Below are 20,126 nucleotides of genomic sequence, written 5' to 3'. Positions count from 1 at the left end.
CCACTCACGTGTGACAGTGGCTGCATTAGTCGAACTCTTTTAAACAGATGTGGTCATATGTCATGGTCATGCTAACAATGATGTTAGTTTCAGAAGACTGAAATTCCTTATTTTTTAAAGCTTCCTTGACTAAGCAAGGCCTCCCACCATAGGACAAAAAATAACCATTCGCTAAATGAAAGTTCATTATTTTTTTAATGCAGATAGCTTTCTTGGATTACTTAACCACTACAGATTTTTGCCATGTATTTCAGAATCCATGCAAAAGGAGGAGTTAATGTAAATTTTGCAGTAGCCAAACGGTGTAGTTTGTCCAGAGGAACTGCCAAGAGAAGCTCTGCTGCTGTCACTTTTTTTAGTTAATTTACTACTATTATTAATTACTTTAATTTTATAGCTGCTAACTCTTTTAATGATTAAAGGAATTATGCATTTAATGTAATGCAGTGCATTGCGTCATTGATAGAGGAGATTTCGTTTGAACTTGTAAATTGTAGAAATGGATGTCACTTCTTCGATGCGCTCATAGTGTATTACCAAATTGTGAACTGCTGCTAACGATTTCTTTAGTGATTAGTGAAACCGGTGCATTTTACCAGTAGCAAAGACCTGCTGCGTTGAAACTTGAAACCACCATACTTGGTCAATTATGTATAGTTGCCTAAGATTCCCACTGCACTCGCGGAAGCCATGCTATTTCTGCATGATATGTGTACTTTTACTTCACAGAGTGCCTACAAAATAGTATCTTCCACACGCAAAATTTAAAAACGTGGTTGACGAAATGAGACCGTTGTAGGGGTTCTTTGGAAACGAAACACCGATGATGGGAAATACAACGCACGTGGTTATCGGCGCTCAGTCGCGTATAATAACTCGCGGATAATTAACAGCGCAGCGAAAGGCTAACATAGCGGAACAATTTTACTTGGCAATGTTGCGACTGATCGCGTCAAGAGCGCGCGAGCAGACGGAACTATGCGATGTCCCCAGAAAACATATATGATGTCCCTAGCTAGGGACCTCTCATCCCTGACATAGGGAAGTGAGTAGTGAGCTCCGTGCGCGCGCTGCGTGCGCTAGAGTTACTGTATATGCTACCTTTAGCTACCTAAAGGTAGCATATACAGTAACTCTAGCGTGCGCCACCACGCGCGCCACTGTCTCTGCGCGGCTGGATGGGCTTTAGGAGGTCACCTGCCTTTTCTCCCGGGAAAGCGGGGCCGCGGGGCGCGCCGGAGCCGCGCCGAGGAAAAAAAAAGCAATAAGAGTGCGCCGAGAATTATGAAATGCGTCTAGTCCAGCCTTCGCTGCCTCAATGGCCGCGGAAAATCTATACGCCTCCACGAACCCAAGAAGCAGATCGGGGGCTGCTCCTTCCGCGCGGACGCCACTGCATTTGCCTCGCTAGTGTCTTGTTCGCGCGTGTAAATTAGTCAAGAGGCACAGCGATTGCCCTGATGCTACACTTCTTCCGAAAGCTGTTTGACCTCGTACACTCGAACAGTTGCTACGGCGCTCTTCGAGCAAAAAGCACCAGCGAAAAGGTTGTGGTTGTGCGTGCTGAGGTTTCAAGTTTCACTTTACAAACACTCGATTGTCTTCCGGCGTGAACTTTTAATGAGGAAACCAACAAGTCGACTGTCACACAAGATCCTCTAAAAGAGACGAAAGAAATACTTCCACACCTTTCACCTTTCGTGTAATTCTCCTTGCTCAATACACTGTTATAAAACAAGTTTACGAAGGTGTCGCATCAATGACTCAAAGAGGTAAAAGAAAAAAAAAAGTATTAAACGGACTGCCTCCAGTTTAGCGCGTCCCAAGCGCGTACCTGTTTTGATTCTGTTTTGTCTGTATTTTGATTGTTAGTTAACGCGCAACAAACGTCCCGAAAACAAGATGTGCCGGCTGAAACTACTGTTACTAGATTGTCTAGTGGCTCTAGAAGCTATGGAGAAAGTGCTTGCCTCACATTAATGCACGTCTCACACGCCGCGATTAAAGCGTCTTCGAAATAACATTGTTTGAAACGGCTGGTGACGTCACGCGTCACAAACCTCATGCGTTCGTGATTCCTTCCTCTGCTCTTCTCCATTTTTGCCACTGAAACGCCGGTCCTTACACAAAGGAGCCCCATTTTATCGGCACGTATGCTGTGTTTTCCGCGGGATTTTCGCAAAAGTTTGTCGCCTGGAAGCCGGGAATCGGTAAGTGTCACCGAAGCGTCCTTTATTGTCAGTTTGAATCAAAAAAATGTCCGAATGCATCGAGTTTGTAACACGTCGCCGTTTTAGGCTTGGCACTCCTAGGACCGAAGCCCTTCGACGCCACTGGAGCACTTGATTGCTCTGGTAAATCTCTAGTTTCGCCTTGTTCGGACCACAGTAACGTTGTGCTAGTTGATTAACTGGGATCACTGCATCGCTCCGTCTCTACGGCTGTACGTTTAGCCGCGGCAGCGTCGGTCAGCGTCGGACCGAAGCTGTGTTACTTCTCGAGATCAAGAACTCATTGACTCAACTTCGAGCCGGACAGTCAGGTTGATGGCGACGAATATCCACAGTATGGCCCGTTTTTTGTGCGCCACGCTCGCGTTGTGCCCGATGTGCGGTTGCTAATTCCGAGGACAGCTGATGTGTTTGTGAACGGTTTTCGAGTCCGGTTGGGTTGCATTTTGTTTTTGGTGGGCGCTTTCGCTGTGAGCCACTCTCCTTTACGAGGCCACGGGGAGGGTGGCAATTATGGAGGATAAACGCTCTCGTTTTCTTAGCCGCAGCTATCCGAAATGATTCTATAAATCGTACAGATGCAGTGAATACGAAATGCGCTCGTATTTGAAGCTTTACTTGTGGAGAATCTGACAGCGTTTGCTCGTGATCTTAGCTTGTGTCTGGCCCTCCTACGTTGTGGCGCTGTGTCAAAGCGACGGCACAGCTTAAATACTAGTTAATTTTGTTTTCTTCTAAATGCAGACTTCAGCGATTAGCCGAAACACACACCACTCGGCAACATTTGCTGCCGGTATTACTTTAGTCAGAATGTGAGCGAAACTACCGCACGTAGGTGGTGACTTTAATTACCTAGCGTCAAGAAACGGCTACCAAAACTAACTTTGCCTAAAACATGTGCAAAGCTGTAAATGCAGCTACAGTTATCGCTTTTTATCGTGCAGTTGTATGCCGATCAGACCGAGCTCCAAACTGAACGCTTTGTAGTCGCTCCCAGAAGCGAACACGCTCACTGCTGTTTAAATACCACACCACTCTGAGCATTGTCGTGAAATTTGCCATCGGTGATGAAATGAGGAGCAATTGTTTTGTGTCTTTGTATTGTGCTGCGAAAGGACTGACGTTTCCAAGCGACCCCCGGCCGGAACTGGCGATATCGCGAGGCACTACTTTCTCCGAAATGTCTCTCGGCGCCAGATTAGACAGGTTTTCGCGTTGCCCGACTTGTTGCTGTTTGTTTGAAGCAAATACTCGTTTCCAGAAGCGCGTCTTTCGCAGGTATAGCGTATCGGTGAACCCTGCCTCACTCGGCTTTCGTCGACGTGCGAATTGTGTGCGCCTATTCCATCATCGTGACAGGCCTCGGAGCTCTCCGGTGCCGGCTGCTGAGCGCAGACGCTTTCCGTTAAAGCTACGGGTGTTAGCATTTTAGTCAACGCCACATGCGCACGCGTTTTTGTATATCGCGTTTAGCTTTTATACAAGTGTTCTCGGGAGCTGCGCACTTGTTCGGCGCTGACATTTCGTTCACTCGTGCACAGTTGCGAGCACGCTTTCTGGATATAACAAAACAAAGTTCACCATAATAGGACAAACCTTTGCGGAAATGCGCATCTACGTCCGCGTAGCTGGTTGTGGCCGTAGAAGCACGTCATAAAACCGCGCGCGCACACAAATACAAAAGAAAGAAGGAAGAACCGACGACACTAGTCCTTCTTCTTTCGTATTTGTGTGTGTGCGCTGTTTTGTGATGAAGTTCGACCAACTCGCCCAAATAGCTACCGTAGAAGCACATTGCAGTGCTTTTTTTAACCTGACCAATATGAAGTGCTTATGCATCTGTGGAACTTTGCGCAGAATTTGTTGCGACCTAGTTAGTTTGGTCACCCTCGATCTTGAAATTTTGTGTGCTTTCTATTCAATATAGGAATTGGGGACAATTGGAGGAGGCATCGAAAAGCAGTGTGTGAAATATCACCCATGCTTGCAACCTACCTTGTGAATTTCTTGTGATGCTTCTGTTCTGAACTGGAGAGAACTTGCTCTTTGCTGGTGCTTTCTGAATGCGTGCAATTTAACCAATGTCTATTGACCAAAAAATTGTGACAGGGAAGTGCCGAGCTATATTTGTACTGCATGCCTTTGAAGTATTCACCGCTGTCTTTTTGGTAAAAACCTTAGTCGAGTATGACAGTGAGTAGATGCCTCACAACTGCAACATTATCCTTATTGGGAGCATTGCATAACTTTCTAGGCAACAGTGGTGCCGGAGTGATCAACATGGGGACAGGAATGAAAGTCAACGGCTCATGACTGTACGTCCTCCCAATGTTTACATTTACTGTTTGGACTGATGTGTAGCAGCTGCTGTATATTCTTTGAGAATTCCTTTCTCTAAAGCATGCAAGGTGGACGGCCTTGAGATTTTTTATAGATGGCTTGCATTGATTTCACTGAAACAGCCATCCTGGAGCACCAGCATGTGGGGAAGCGACGTTTGCGATGTTGCATTAATTATCAAAGCATCACATGCAGGTTATTTCATTGTTCATGCACAAAGACGTTCCTGCCACATCATTTCCACAGTGACTCAACTTGTTTGTCACCAAAGCCGCCATCGTGGAGTGCCGGTGCGTTCAGAAGCGGCGCCTGTGACGTCACGTGCAAGCTATCTATAGCAGTTCCCACTGCATGTGCACCTCTTTAAGTGCACAATTAATCAAATGAGGGCACTGTCCCATACCTGCCAAGTCTCCCTATTTGCCCGGGAGACTCCAGATTTTTTAGCAATCCTCCCGATTTTACGGGCACAGCCATAGATCTCCCTAAAAAAATAGCGCTAGAACCACCGTAAAAGGAAAATAATAACTAAGGTCATTGGTTCTAAAATTTTCTGACTGCGTGCAGAACGCTGAAGTCACTTTCGCCACAGTACACATGGGTCACGCGAAAAAGTGCATTAAGATTGGCGAAGGGCCGGTAGTTGTCACGGGATACAGCAGATTTTGTCTCATTACGCACACGTGTACAAGCTTTCCAGCAGTCGGTCGTTTATGACGTTGCTGCGGTCCTGAGAAACAATAAGTTGTTACAGACACCAGTTTTCTCCTGCTGCATTCCACCCCCCTTGCCGCCACTCCCGCTTTATGAGAATCTCCTGAATTTCGAGATCACCAGGTTGGCAGGTGTGCTGTCCTAATGACATAGTTGTCAAAATTCACATTATTTATTATGTGTTCTTTTAATAGCGCAGTTGTGCAGAGGTAAAAAGTCTTCGACAAAATGAAAAAGTCAAAATGATTTAGATTTGTTTCATAGCATATAGAAAGTCTTCTAAAAATGTTACCGACATTTGGTTATTTTTAAGATGCACCCTTGGTATTGCACATCTTGCTTTCTCCATCACATTTAACATTAACCAATGTCAGTAACAAAGCTGTGTAGCTTCAAAAAAAGAAAGAAAAACAAACAAGGCAGAAGGCTGTATTAGTGTAACCATGCCATCTGATTACACTCCCATTAAGATAAACTTGTGGGAACTGTAAAAGTCTTGTCATATTGCAAGTTTATCTTAAAAGAACCTTCTTTTACCTTCTGAACATGCAAAAATTGTAAATTGAGCAGTGTTAAAAGCCAAAAGCAGATGTAAAAGCAGGCATTTAATGCACTCGCTTGATAGCTATTGTTGCATTATGCACTGTTATACTTGTACATGTAATTCTTGTTTGCTGACAGCGTGCATATGTGTGAGGTGTCACCGAAGGTCAGCATTCAACCAATCTTGAAAGAAGATTGCTTAGTGCATCCATGCTGTAAAATAGTTCCCAAAATAATTGTGGGCATAATGTTTCCTTCAGCGGTGCTCTGTTGCATGGATTTTGCAGGCAAATGTTATTCAGGATAGGTTGGAAAACCTTCTCTAGTTTTGGACATGGTAATAATGTCAGGATAAACCAAGAGTAGGCTCGTTAATCTTTAAATCAATATTTTGCCAAAGTGTTACTTTTTTTGTTGGCCTATAATGTATCCTCAGATTGTTCATATTAAGTGTAATGGGCTTAAACGTAAGCATATCTAGTGCGAGTGTTGTGTCGGCACATTTTTAGACTGTGTGATATAATAGTGGTATAATTTGGTTTTTGGTTGCACTATGCAGATGCATATTCAATTGTTATAACTGCTGGGCAGTTGTAACCGAGCTTCGTAAAAAAGAAATTTCTTAGCAAGCTTCTCTAGTGTGTGGAAAAGTAGTGCACAATGCAATAAATAGAATGGCTTTGATAAATTCTTATATGGACATCTCTAAACACGAAGGGATGTGTGATTGGCAGAAGGATTATCTGAAGTTTTTCATCACTTCCTGTTTTCTCGTAAGGAACCTTATTGTAGTCATTGTTCTTCAACATCCAGAAAAATAGAACATAAAATTAGTAAAGAATTTTACTTGTGATATACCGGGAGCTGAACTGTGTCGGTAATATGGAATTTGAAGAAAGGATGACCTGACCAGAAATTGGTTTTTGTCTGATGATTGTTGATGTTTTGGTCCCTGCTCATCTGTGTTGTGTTTGTCACCTTTATTCTTACTTCTCAGGCTTCAAGAGGGCACCAATATGGATAATTCAAGCCGAAATGCCGCGTCAAGTCCTGCACGCAACCATTTTGACGCTGCTGCCCTTTTAGGTGAGCCATTATGGACATAGAAAATTGCTTTTGTTCATTTTCAATCCAGTCTCTTATTTTTGTGGTAAACCTTGAGAATGTTAGGGATGCATTTGTTACAAAATTTCTCTTTTGTGGCACAATCATTCCCTTATTTTCATTTGGGCACTTGTTTATCCTGAGAGCCAAATTCAAAGTTAATTACTTAACTGGTGAAATAAAAAAAAAAGAGGGCCCACTGTTGTTAGCGTATGCTGATAATATTGTGTATGTCTGGGAGCGTGTGAGTCGTACATGATTCCTTGGGCCAGTGAGTCATACCTAGCAGTTTTTAAAAAGTGAAAGACGTTCTTTTGACACTTTTAATAAAGTTAAGCAGCGATATAATCAGGCTGCATTTTGAGGGATAATCATTTCAAGTTGTTGTCACCGGCACCCTGTAAAACAATGTAGTGCAAACTGCAATAATGCTGTTCCTATTTATTTTGGCTTCACAATCGTGTACAGTAACAGTTGCGTTAAACTCATACTTGCCGTGGTGGGGAGAGACTACTTCAGTCTTGTCTTTTGGTTATGTGGTCAGCCTTTTTGTCATCTGTAGGCTTGGTGTATTTGCTTGTGCAGTGAATGGTTCAAATGGCTTCCTTGAGCACCTAATAAGCACCTTGCTCACTTCTGAATGCTCTTTCAGTTTATGCGGTACTGACTGTGATGGCAAGCACTTGAGGGCCCTGTTTAAATGTCGAGGCACGCTTGCTAGTAGTCTGCTTTTATACTTTATACTTCTTTTGTACGGTGCCAAGTGACACACGGATGTGTCAAAGCAATGCCTGTCTGTTTCTACTCTACCTCAGCGTTACTCGTTTTTTTACATTCGTGCATAGTCTGCACTCTACTTCTTGAGCATGTCGCCTCTCTTCATCTTTCTTCCTCTCTTTATCTCTCTTTCTTCCCTCTCTCTCTTTTTTGTGCACCCACTTTGCTTACCGCCACTCTTATCACCTTGGCTTGGTCCTGTCACTGCTCCCCCCACCCCACCTTTGCTCCTTTCCTCTGTCAGCCATGAGCCCTCCCACATTCCCCCCTTCCACCTCCTTGGGGATGAGCCCCTTTCCCCCGTTCTCACCTTTGCTGGCCAGGGGCGCCACAGCCTTTCAGAGCCCCGCCCCCTCTTCCCCCAACCATCTCTTGGAAGGGGTTGCCGCCTCTTCTTCCACTTGCCCCTCGCGTTCCACTCAGCCGCCGCCTGCGTCTTCCTCGCCTTCGCTTCCTTCAGGTTGGTTGGTCTCATTCTCTCGCTCTCTTCACGTATCTCTCTGTTATTTTTGCTGCAAATTCTCTTCTCTACCTGCGTTTATCCGAAACCTGCTTTGCGCTGTCTTGGTTTTTGCTGTGGCCCTTTGCCCTTTTGAGCTGTTTGCCCTGTTTCGCAGTCTTCCATTTTTGCTGGCTTTTTCAGTTTCAAAGCAGGGCACTAAAGCTCCTTGTTCTTTTTTTTTTTCTCCTTCAATTCAACCATTTACAAGTAATGAGCTGGTTGCTGTTTCGTTAGCATGGATTAATGAAGCATCTATGGGGTAGAGCGAAGAATTCAGAAATGTATTGCATTGCAAATGGTACTGAACATACCTATATAATAAGACATCTTTGCTCTTTTTTGCAGCTCATATTTTGAAGGCAAGGGCAAAGTTTGTGGACAAAATATTCGCTTCACATGCTCTGTAGATACTGCTAATCCAGCTAGCACTGCTGTTGAATTGAATTGAATTGAAGTTTATTTGTCCTGAATTCTTACAGGATCGGGAGCAGAGGCTAAAGGCTATATAGCCTGACATGGGGCCTCTGCTCCTAAATACAGTTTGGCACGCAGGCCGCTGAACATCTCACTCTGTCGCAGATATTTTCAGAAATAAAACAATAACACAACAATATTTAGCATGTTCTTATTACACAATTTCAGAGAAAACATAAAAGAACTTCATCACAAAAGCTTCATCTCAAAAGAAACTTCATCAATACACAATGTTAAATAAAGCATAAGAAAAGAAACTACAACACATAACTCAAATTGATAGATAGGATGTAACAAATCAAGCATAGAACTTTAATAAGCATACTCAATATCATGGTTCATTAGGATGGACTTGATAATGGTGTTCGAAGGTATGGAATTGACATCTATGAGACCGTGTAAACGATTTAACATTGTGGGTATTTGATACTGAACGTGTTGCTTGCCATAATTTGTGTGTGCCAATTTGCCATATTGTGTGTGCAGATCGTTAAAACTGTCTTTACAAAAGTGGGGTAATGATGTGTAAAAACTTGGGTTGAGTGAAAGAACTTTTTTACACAAGTGCAACCTCTGGGGTGTAATCTTTTTTTATTTTGGTTGTGATTCTCTTTTTTTCGTGTTCCGCTGTGTCACAAAATACATACTAGCTGCATCTGTCAGCTGCCAGTGGTTTCCTGTGCCATGATACGATTTTGGTTGATTTGTTGCTTGTCATTCGGAATGATGTGGTCTTGAGAACTATACTTTGTCTTTAAGTACTGTTATGCAAAAGACTTTCATAACTCTCGTTTCTCCTCTGTGAATCTGGAAAACACAAAGAACAAGAAAGAAGCTTGTGGCAGCTTTGGCAGATGAAGATGCAGGCAGGACTCGAGCATACGAGTGAGCAAAGCTGGCTTTTGTGGAGAGTTTCACGTGTGTGTTATGTATGACAAGGGAGTTTAGTCACACGGAAGAATATCATGGAATGAGGATTTCCGGTTGTCAGGAAATTTTCTCAGTCTTTTTATTTGCCTGAGCAACGAGCACATGCAGGTAAATGGGCTTGAAGGGCTTTCAGAGCAGTTTTTTGCAGTATTATTTCTACAGACATACAAGAAGCACAGGTAGGCTTGTCTATAAAAGTGGGATCTGATATTTGGTGTTAGTAGCTAGAACAGCAGCTACAGAAAGTTCTGTGACCATGAGAATTCTAGGTCTTGCTCTTCGTAGACTGCCAAAAATGCTTTTTACAGGGTGCTTATACTTGTGTTCAGTGTAAGCTTTAAAAGAGAAAGCATGCCAATCCCCCCCCCCCCTTCCCCATTCCTTCCTCCCTATCCTTTTCGGGGAACTGTCCCTGGGCTTTTAACAAATTTTCAAGTTTACAGGCCGGCAAGTATGTTCATGTGTTTCTGTGAAGCTGTAGAATTCTTGTGACCCCCTCCACACTGTCGGCATAACTGGACATTGCCAGCACGTGTCAGTGGTGACGGGATGTTATTGCGGTGGTGGGATGCCGAAATAACCAAGCCTGCCTGGGTGGTGGCGGTGTGTTCAGGGGCCTGGTGGTCCTCTGCTGACCAGGGGGGCATGACCCTAGCCAGCCTGCTGCGCCAGGGCACCTCCGCCCCTAGCCTGGCCAGCAGCTCTAAGCTGGACCATGCCCTGAGGCAGCCCCAGCCACAGCCCAGCTCATCGCAGTCGCGCAGACGTGAGTCCATCAGAGGTTGAGCCACTGCCCATTTGCTCGCTCGCTTCCCCCCCCCCTTTTAAAAGGATCACTGCTTGGTGACTGTGCATGTGCCTGTTATTCTGGCAATGCAATTCGTAGTGGTGTCCCCTGTTAGAGGGAACGTGGGAGTGAATGGCAGCTGTGCAGTGCCATTGACACGATGCGGCGAGAATGTGCTGCCCCCGCTACAGACATGGGCTGGAAGTGTGGGACGATCCGTTGAGCTCTGCTGCCACACTGCATCAACATGTCTTTGTTACGGTGTGTCTGTGGGCAATTTTCGGTCTTCAGTTTCATAAAACATTTCATGCTTAAAAGTTCCGAGCAGCTGCGCTCATTAAGCAGTGAAGGCGTGCCAAGTGACAGCAGAGCTCCGTAGCAGACAATGTGGATTGGCACACCCTCCACATTTACAATGTATGTGCGGGGGGGTGGTATAGTCCTTCCAACTCATGTTTGCAGAGCTGCGCAGAGTGCGGCCGCCACATGCTCCTGTGTTCTCTATAACAGTGGAGCATACTCTACATACAGTTGTGCTTGCCACACTGCTTTGCTCTTCGTTTTAGCATGTGTGTGACAAACATCAGTTTGACATTGGTGGGGTGACAATGGGCTGGTTGAGGATAGCACACACTCACTTTGTTTGCTGCAAAGCCTTTGCTTGCATAACTTGTTTTGTTGCATTTACACTATGCACAGGGTGATACTTTCATGCTTTCATAACTCAACACACAGTATTCAAAAGATAAATGTAAAGTACTAGGCTTGTTTTAGTCAGAAACAAGAGTGCCCATTCTTCAAGAAAAAGCTCATGTTCTCCTTATTGGGCATCAGATGACAGTATAAAACAGAGAACCTTTGCGTTCCTGCAATTCCTTGCTGATGTGTAAATGCTTGCAAATTGCAGACGCATCTCTATAGCTGTGGTGTGGTGTCAGCTGTACAGCTAAGGTGCAGCAAATGGATGTGTTGCTATGGTAACGGTTGGCGTGTGTAAAGATGACACACGGTGCATCTGCGTGAGGCTTACAAAGGACTCAAGAAAGGAAATCAGTGTTGACATTTCTTTAGTCACTGCTATCCGTCTTTGGCTTTGCTTAGACATAGCCTATGACCAAGCCAAGGCAATGAGAAGATGACACACCAACCTAGACTGAAAAGTTGGCATTCTAAATTAGTTTCGATTCATTTGAGGTGTACTTGAGGAATTGTTTGAAATTGCTGTTGGTTGCCTTGGTTACTGCACAAAAGAAATATGTTTTTGTTCATAAGCATGTGGTAAAAGATTGCAGGTGCATCTTGCATGCAGCTGGTTTCTTAAACATTTCTTATTCTCATTGTTCTAAATTAGTGTGATTTCACACACATTAGATTTTCATAACTAGTAGGATCTCTTTCTCGTTACGAGAAATAATTCAGTTAATTTTTTACCTTTGCATTCATTGCACCTCTAGGTTATGCGTTGGAGAACCAAGCTTAACTAAGGCGCCTATCACTTTTGTCAAGCTGTAGATGTATGGCACATTAGTTGTGGTTCATGGCATTTCTTTTTAATTGCACTACTTTTTTTCTGCTTCTAAATATAAAGTATTGAATTCCTTGTAATGTTTCTGTTGTTCTAGGCAGTCACTGGATAACTTGTTAATATAAAGGAGTGTCATAGAACTAATGATGGAAGTAGGTTGTGTGCAGTGCTTAGAAAGGGCAGTTGTGGCGTAGGTTAGGGGAAGTATCAGAGAGGGTGTTGTAAGCAAAAAAAGAGAGATGAGTAAATTACAAGGGCAAAGTGCACAACATATCGGGAAACAGAGCTCTGTAATGCTGTGGTACATAGGCATACTTGACAAGTGAAGGCCTGTTTGGGATAGCATATGCCCTGTTCTGTTCTGTTCTAAGTTGCTTGCTAGTGGAGTTCGAGAAGATCCAGATCTAATACAACTGTTGGCGAGCTGGGTGACTGATTTAACAATATAGTGCATGCAGCTTGCTGGGTGCTTCGGATGATATTCACGATGGAGGCCTTCGTGGCTTGTTTCCTTTTGCACTGTTTGTAATGTGTAGTCGCTACTGCTGCTACCACATATTTTTAGGGAAGCAGCTACAAGCCTGGAGATGCAAACAGCTTTTTGTGTCAGGTTTCCATTTGAGCAACATGAATAGGGTAATCGTGTTCCTTGCCTATATTAGTTCTAGTGATCCCCTCTACTGTCTTTTTTGTACAGTTTTAAGTTAGCTCTGTTGAAGATCTCGACATAAGTTTTCTAATGAGAAGTGTTCTGAAGTTGCCTTAGCTTCTGTATCAGGAGCATCTGGAAAATATTAATAAATGTTGAGGATACTACTAGGTTTGATCAGCATAACTGCACATGCTTGTGCTCTTGTATCATCAGATGAATTAAGGCAACAGGTCATGAAATGTCAGTCTTAAATAACGACCCACAAAAAAAAAAAAGGCGTGTGTCGCAGGATCTGTATAGGTCTCCTGACGTTGGCAGTGTGTGAATGTTGCATCTCCTAACAGATTAACTTACTCCTTTTTGGCAATGGCCAGCGAGCTGTCATAATGGCGAGTTCACAGGACGTGCAGTTTGAACACAAGACTTCATGTCCTGCCCAGTACTGGTATGAAATGTTATCCAAGGCTTCTAATTGTCTGGTAAGCCTAGAATTTTGAAAATAAATCTTCAGTTCCTGGAAGGATCATAAAACCACTAGCAAAATGGTACAAAAAAAAAGCATGTACAGTAGACTGCCTGGAACAACTGCCTCTAACATGATTCGTTTTGAGCTTGAATTCTGCGCCCCTTTTCATCTCTCAGTAAACGAAACTCCTGTTAAATGACACATATTTTCCTGGTCCCTTCAGCTTTCGTTTAACAGGAGTCTACTGTAGTAAAAAAAAATACTGATTAAAGGTACCAATTTACAAATTTATGTGTCAGCTTCCTTAAGATCTCTAAATTTCAGCTGTGAAATTTTTCTAACAGGCAATGTTTCTACGGAAGACTACCTTGCTCAGCAGAATATTGGGATTACAAATGCACTGGTAAAGCTAGTAATAAAGCTATTTTCCTCTGGCACACTATTCCGAAATTTTATGCTGTCATGTCTAAACACAACGCACTTGAATTTGCCACGTCTCCTGTGGAAAAAAGTAGGCTCCAGTTGTTGAGGGGGTACGTGGAAATGTCTGGGAAATCTGGTGGTAGCGTGGTTTTCTGGACATTCTGCTCATTTTATTTTGCTATCACATTGCACGCCTAACACATTGTCTTCCACACTCTTTCTCTCGCTCCATTTCGAGCAGTCGAGGAAGTGCTCGCCGGGCACGCCTATTCCAAACCTGGCGATGCGCACTTCGAGTGCAAGGTGTCAGGTAGGACCAGTCGCTGGTCTGCGTGTCTTGTTCGAACCGCTTGTGTGCTTGCCGCATGACATTTGACTGCCATGCGTGTGGTCTCTAGCAGCACACAGTTTCCCATTTATTATCTGTACTGTCTCCTTAATTTATTTTCTCATCAGGAAAGCAGTCTTTGTTGAGATACCTGCTTGATGTTTCTGTGTTGAAATCATTGAGAGCAAGAGCCTGCAATTTCATACAGTTTTACCCGGTGGCTTATCTCTTTTTCTTGTTTCCTTTGTTTTGAAATCCTGTTTCGTTTTGGCAATCCGTGTGCAACCTAACAAAATGGCAAACCCCTACCTGCGTTTTGTTTTCTTATTTGTTTTATATGGTGTTTTTGTTGTATAATGCAGAGTTGTATAATTTTGTACAAGGTCTGTGTGTGAAGGCGTGTTTTGTCCGGTTGTATTTCAAGATTCAAAACGATTATTTGAGGGTCTAGACGCATTGATCACATTGGTTCCTTCTTAAAAAGTTTTAACTCCTTGAGAATGGGTGGGAAGACCTTTGCTTTCCGGGATTCTTATCTAGTAGTTTAAACTGACAAAGAGTGTAATTGATACAAAATGCTACCAATGAGATTTAGATTTGTCTCTTGTCATCTGATACCTCTTTTCATCTTATAGCCTAGCAACTATGAAGTCAGGGCAAACCTATGGAGAGAGTACAAGGGGAAAGGGTAGACGAATTTATATAATTTAAACTAAACAAAAAAAAATTGTCTCATCACCTAAACGTTAGCTTTCAAGTGTTAGGCAGAGTTGTTTGATGGTATTGCCCTATGTTAAAATTTACTCAGCGGCCTGTTTTTTTGCAGAATGCATAGTAAGTGCTATTTATTTATTCCAGGTATGAATGGCTCTCAAGCTATTGGCAAAATGCTACCTCCATCAGCCCACAGCAGATCGTCAAAACATTTGGACCTCCTTCAAGACAGCATCCTTTTAAATTCCGTAAAGTGAGTGGAACTTGTTTAAACTAGTTCTTGCATTAAAAAAGGTGATGGTGCAGAGCGCGTTACGAACTCCACTCTGCTTATTTAGAGGTTTGCTTAGGCACTTTTTTTGAAGATGCTCAAATATTGATATCTTTTCACTTAACACTTTCATTTACTGCTCTCTCTGGGCCGAGAAGGTGGCCTTTTCGAGGTAAACCATCACTGGCCAACAAGTGATTAGTGGGCTTCTTGTAGGCTTTTAACCAGTGTTTTTAAAGTTTGAAAAGGGGGCCATTGCAAAGCAACTTTGCAGCTATTTACCAAAACAACTTTTGTCAGTGTGAGCAGTTGGTCATTATTATCTTCGTTGAATAATGAAACAAGGGCCTTATAAGATCAACGAAGGGGAGTTTTTTGTTTTTTGTGAAAAGTACTATGCACAGAAATGTAGACAAAATACCGTATTTTCTCGCGTATAACACGCACCAGAAATGCACCAAAAATTCGAAGATAAATTTGTGATGCGGGTTATATGCGAATTTTGGTGCGCAAGTTGGCTTCACAGTAATGCAGGGAAGGCGGCTTCAAGGCAGTATATGGGATTATTTTATTTTTTATTTTTGCTTTTTGTGCGGTGTGTAGTTGGGGGTGCAAATTACAAGCAGGGGCGGGTTACACGTGAGAAAATACGGTACGTACATCTAGTTGGCTGCTTGGATAGTCCACGTAAGAGGTTGCCTTTTGCACGCAGGGAGAAGCTTCTTCTGGGTTCTGCCAAAGGCCCGCCTGTTTTGTCGCCACCATTCCTGGGGCAGGGTGCTGCAGAGTTGCTTGGGGCAGCGGCAAGCAAGGTGGGAGGAAGTGGCGAAGGGTCGCGGCCTGGCATCACGCTGCCCCTAGGCAGTCTGGTGCGTGAACGCAGTGGCCAGCAGGGGCGCCGCAGCCGCAGGGGCCGTCGGGAGTCCGGCCTGGCGTCGGCTGCTGCTGCCAAGGTTGGCCATGTTTTTACTCTCGCACGCCTGCCAACTGTCCGTAATCTTTCCAGAGGTTTACGAATTCAAGTATGTTTTACTATTTGACGAATGTAGCATTGCGTCTGATGAAACAAAGCAAAGCGATGGAAAGTTGGGTGAGTTTGTATGGTAACATAACTTAAAAGTTTGAGTGTGGAGTGACAAGGACGAAGATGATGTTCTATTTCCTGCGTGTATTATCTGTTCTTTACTGATATTTTATACTACGTGATTTTTGTCAGCATAGGTACATATTTTTACAATTGTTTGTATGCTTCTTTCGCTTCAATAAAAGTTCACTTGTGATTGCGCACGTCCTGTCTTTTCTCGTCATCGCCCTTGTCCCTTTGCGCTCAGTTTCAACTATGAAACAAAACAGTTTTGGTAGACAACTCCGTTGTTGGATTGAGGCGGAATGTAGATGACGTTGCTGTTATAATGGCAGATATTGAACATTAGGTATAATTTAGCCAGCAGTTATCATTTAGCCAATGGTAGTATGTGAATAAATACAGTAGTTTAATTCTGTCAAATTTTCGGACAGCATGCCCTGTTACAAAAAGTGGTGGAAGAGGCCCAGGAAGTCACTGTCTTCAAAATATATTTTTGTGTCCATTGTAAACGTTTTCAACTTACTTCATAATGCCCAGATCACTGTGCAGTTGTAATAAGCATCAAATGAATTTTTTTTCTTTAATGGCGATAACTACACATGCAGCAGACATGTGTGGTAATGGCTTCTTGCCCATCCGACCAAAAAGAACAGCATAAACCTCTGTGTCACATGTTTTCTTCCCCTTGTTTTCTGCCAGAAATCATTGGTGTAAGAATGAAGGAAGGAAGAAAGAAAGAAAGAAATAGATGGAAGGACAGGGAGGTTAGTCAGTTCTCAGACCGGCTGGTATTGGTGTAGGGCACTTGTAGTTGGTATGGAAGCTGATATTTCTGAGCAAATTAAGATATTAAATATTATCTCTGTAGCTTTCACTGCTGCTGAAGCATTGTCAGGTTCTGTTGTGATAGCAACATGACAGTGTTTCTTTTCGCTTGGTTGATAAGCACTGGCGGGGTGGTGTTTCATAGTTGTCTTATGAAGAATGAGGCAATGTAGAGGCCGAATTCTATTTATGTACATGATTTGGTGGCAACCAAAGTGTTTGCCCGACAACACTTTACACGTGATGGGCAAAGATGCCATTTCCTCAGCCTCTCCTTCTCTTTCAACTTCTGTGGAAGCCCAACTGATGTGGCGGACAAGGGTGTGCTCCCTTCAAGTCCGGAGTTCCAAATCTGCCTTGTAGACGTCGATATGCAAGAACATCTGAAATTTTGGATGCTAAAAAGCTTCGGCTTCCGATTTTTTGGACTTCCTGCCCAAATTTCAGGTCCATAACGGCATTAATTGAGCCCCCACCTCTGCGACATCTTTCATCTCCATGTTGGAACAAGCGTTTTTTTTTAATACATTTGTGACCGTAGCAGAGCTTGAAAGGCAGCTTTGCCGCAATACCGGGGTGTGATGAGGTGAAGCATATTAAAAATCTAGGGACCATTTCCAATCGGACGTTGACTGTGCCTTGGCAAAGTTAGACCGTAACGGAGCTTGAAAGGCAGCTTTGCCGCAATACCGGGGTGTGATGAGGTGAAGCATATTGAAAATCTAGGGACCATTTCCAATCGGACGTTGACTGTGCCTTGGCAAAGTTAGACCGTAACGGAGCCTGAAAGGCAGCTTTTCCGCAATACCGGGGTGTGATGAGGTGAAGCATATTGAAAAATCTAGGGACCACTTCCAATCGGACGTTGACTGTGTCTTGGCAAAGTTCGACCGTAACGGAACTTGAAAGGCAGCTTTGCCGCAATACGAGAGTGTAATGAGGTGAAGCATATTGAAAATCTGAAGGGGTCACTTTCAATCGGACGTTGACTGTATTTGTCTTTGGGAAGTTCGAATAGTTCGAATAGTAAAATTCCAGTGCGAATCGAATCCAATAGCAAACACTATTCGAAAAATATTCGAAATTGCGAATATTCGCACACCCCTAGTTGTGAGGAAACTTGGAAAGTGCACACTGTGTTGCCACTTTGGTGCTTGAAGCTGCAGCAAATAGGTAGAGTCACTGGTGCCTGCTGCCATCGCTGTGCTTGCAGAATGTGTGCTACAGATTGAGTGTAATATATCTATTTAGCCAACAGTACTTTTCCAGAATTGGTAAGTTCTGACCATACTTGCCCTAATCTGTCTCACTCTTACTGTTGCCATGTGTGTATCTTGTGTATACTCGTCTGACATCTATTGGAGAAGCCTACAGCAACCGTTTGCCTTTTGAAAACGGGTGCCTCTCTCTCTTCACTGCAGCTGGCGGACTGTCTCATGCTGCCGCAGACTTCGTCATCCCCATCGCGGTCACCGTCGGTTGGAGTAGGCCACCTTTCAGGCTCCCCTAGTCTGTTCCCAAGTCCCGCACACTCCTCCCAGGCGGGAGCCTCGTCTTCGAGTGGTAGTGGGGTCAGTGGAGGCCACTCCCCCGCACCCCCCGCGCACTCGGGGCCCAGCAGTAGTGAGACCAACGCTTCCCCTGGTCGTGGGGATGGCGGTGCCATGCCCCTGGACCTGTGTGTCAAACGCAGTGCCTCCAGCGGTGGCACTGCGTACTTGTCCCCCGACGTAACGCTGACCCCTGTGGGGCCCCCTGCCATGACCCCTGGTCACCCTCTTCCACCGCCCCCTCCACCCGCTGCGCACCAGCGGCACATCTTGGAAACCCTGCCGGCCAGCCTGGGCTCCGGTAAGGGTGGACTGCCTCTCGGAACGCCCCTGGGAACGTCGTCGTCATCGTCTTCGCGGCGGCGGGGCCGAAGACCACGAAGTTCCCCATTGCTGTCGGACCACTTGGCATCTGCGAGGGACTGCAACCCCATGGGACTCCTTCTTGGTGCTTTGGCTGCGCAGGTGGGCAAGCACTGCTTGTGTTGTCCATTTCTAGGACTGACTGCTTGTGCTTCACCATGACAGTTAGTACAACACCACCACCACCTTGAGAGTTAGTGTAAGCATCGGTGTGTTGACAACTGAAAATGTTGCTACAGAACATTTTTGAATTTTCTGCTGTAAACATTGGCAAACTTGGGAAATGCCCTTGAAGCAAATGTAGATATCGAGCAGCATAACTTCCGTATAAACATGTTGGATTCAATGGGGATGAATTTGTTATAATGAAGGAGCACTAAAGAAGCAAATTATGCCTCATTTCTTATGATTAATTTTCTTATATAAATATTCATATGGTTCATAATACATAAATATTCATTTAGGAATTAATGCTTTATGGTAACATATGGTAACAGTCGAGTTGTTCAACGTGGCAACAATATATAGTATATTTCCAACATATTTATATCTTGGTGTTGCCCAGCGTTGGTGTCTCCATTGCACGTTTCAAGAAAAGCACATTGCTTAATATGGATGTGCTGAGACCCGTTGAAGTAGGTTTCGTGTGGTCATACCATAAAAGTTGCATATTACAGAATAATCTACCTGTTTTTGTTTCAGAATGCAAAACTGTCTTCAAGGCAACAAGAGTCATTACAGAGGTTCCAGCTGCTCGCATCCCAAGGTTATAAGTCGAGAAATAACACCGTAAGTTCGAGGCATCGCATATCTTGTACATTCTACCCATTTTTTGTCTATAAATGTTACTAGTTTGATGTCACATGTCAAGTGAAATGAGCTTTGCTACAACTAGACATGTGACTTTTAGACCCTTCTTTTCCTCTCTGTCTCATTCAGTGGAATTTCATGAAAATCATTTCAGTTTCGTAAATCGGCATACATTTGGTGTACAAATGTTTTCTGTTCTTGAACAACCAACCATTGAGGATACAAAAGAAGACACTTGATTACAGCATCGACCGCTTATAACGTAAGTCGCCGGAGTCGCGAATATCCGCACTATAAGCGGTACCGCACTATAACCAAAACAACATTTTTGAAAGGTTGCACGTGTGCAAACATGACCAACGGGTAGGCGCGCGATTCCGACTATTGAAGCATGCGACTGGGACGTAAGTTTGCGTCTGCTTACATTTGGAAATGTTGAACGGTTAGCGTCCGCGGACCTGCGGTGCCGACATAACTAACACGGAAAAAAATGCGCTGTCACGGGAAGTCGCCGCGGTAGCACACTGCGCGTGCGCGATGTTGAAAAACGGTGGCGACCACAAACCACCACTTGAGTGTTTCACACGCACGCCCGCGTTTTCGTTAAATATGTAAGTCACCCCTTCTAAATGCAACAACTGCAAAATGTTTCACTGACTCGGCACCAAACCGCAACTTCTGTAGTCCGCGGCCGCCGACATGGCAGCTGA

The 20,126-nt window shown here is 44.0% G+C and overlaps 1 protein-coding gene across 1 annotated transcript in view; it reads left to right on the top strand.

Annotated features, from left to right (window-relative positions):
* Nucleotides 1-1,910: 1,910 nt before the first annotated feature.
* The window catches only part of LOC119393548 (bromodomain adjacent to zinc finger domain protein 2B), a gene marked incomplete in the record, with an annotated part of 76,497 nt that continues 58,281 nt past the window's right edge, over nucleotides 1,911-20,126 (top strand). The window contains 9 exon segments of the mRNA XM_037660635.2: nucleotides 1,911-2,210; nucleotides 4,486-4,546; nucleotides 6,826-6,914; nucleotides 7,954-8,169; nucleotides 10,229-10,381; nucleotides 14,655-14,763; nucleotides 15,494-15,734; nucleotides 18,115-18,708; nucleotides 19,309-19,395. Coding sequence (XP_037516563.1) covers nucleotides 6,845-6,914; nucleotides 7,954-8,169; nucleotides 10,229-10,381; nucleotides 14,655-14,763; nucleotides 15,494-15,734; nucleotides 18,115-18,708; nucleotides 19,309-19,395 — 1,470 coding nt within the window.

The sequence above is a fragment of the Rhipicephalus sanguineus genome, chromosome 5, assembly GCF_013339695.2.
Source record: "Rhipicephalus sanguineus isolate Rsan-2018 chromosome 5, BIME_Rsan_1.4, whole genome shotgun sequence".
Lineage (NCBI taxonomy): Eukaryota > Metazoa > Arthropoda > Arachnida > Ixodida > Ixodidae > Rhipicephalus > Rhipicephalus sanguineus.
This window is presented reverse-complemented; position numbering and strand designations above follow the sequence as displayed.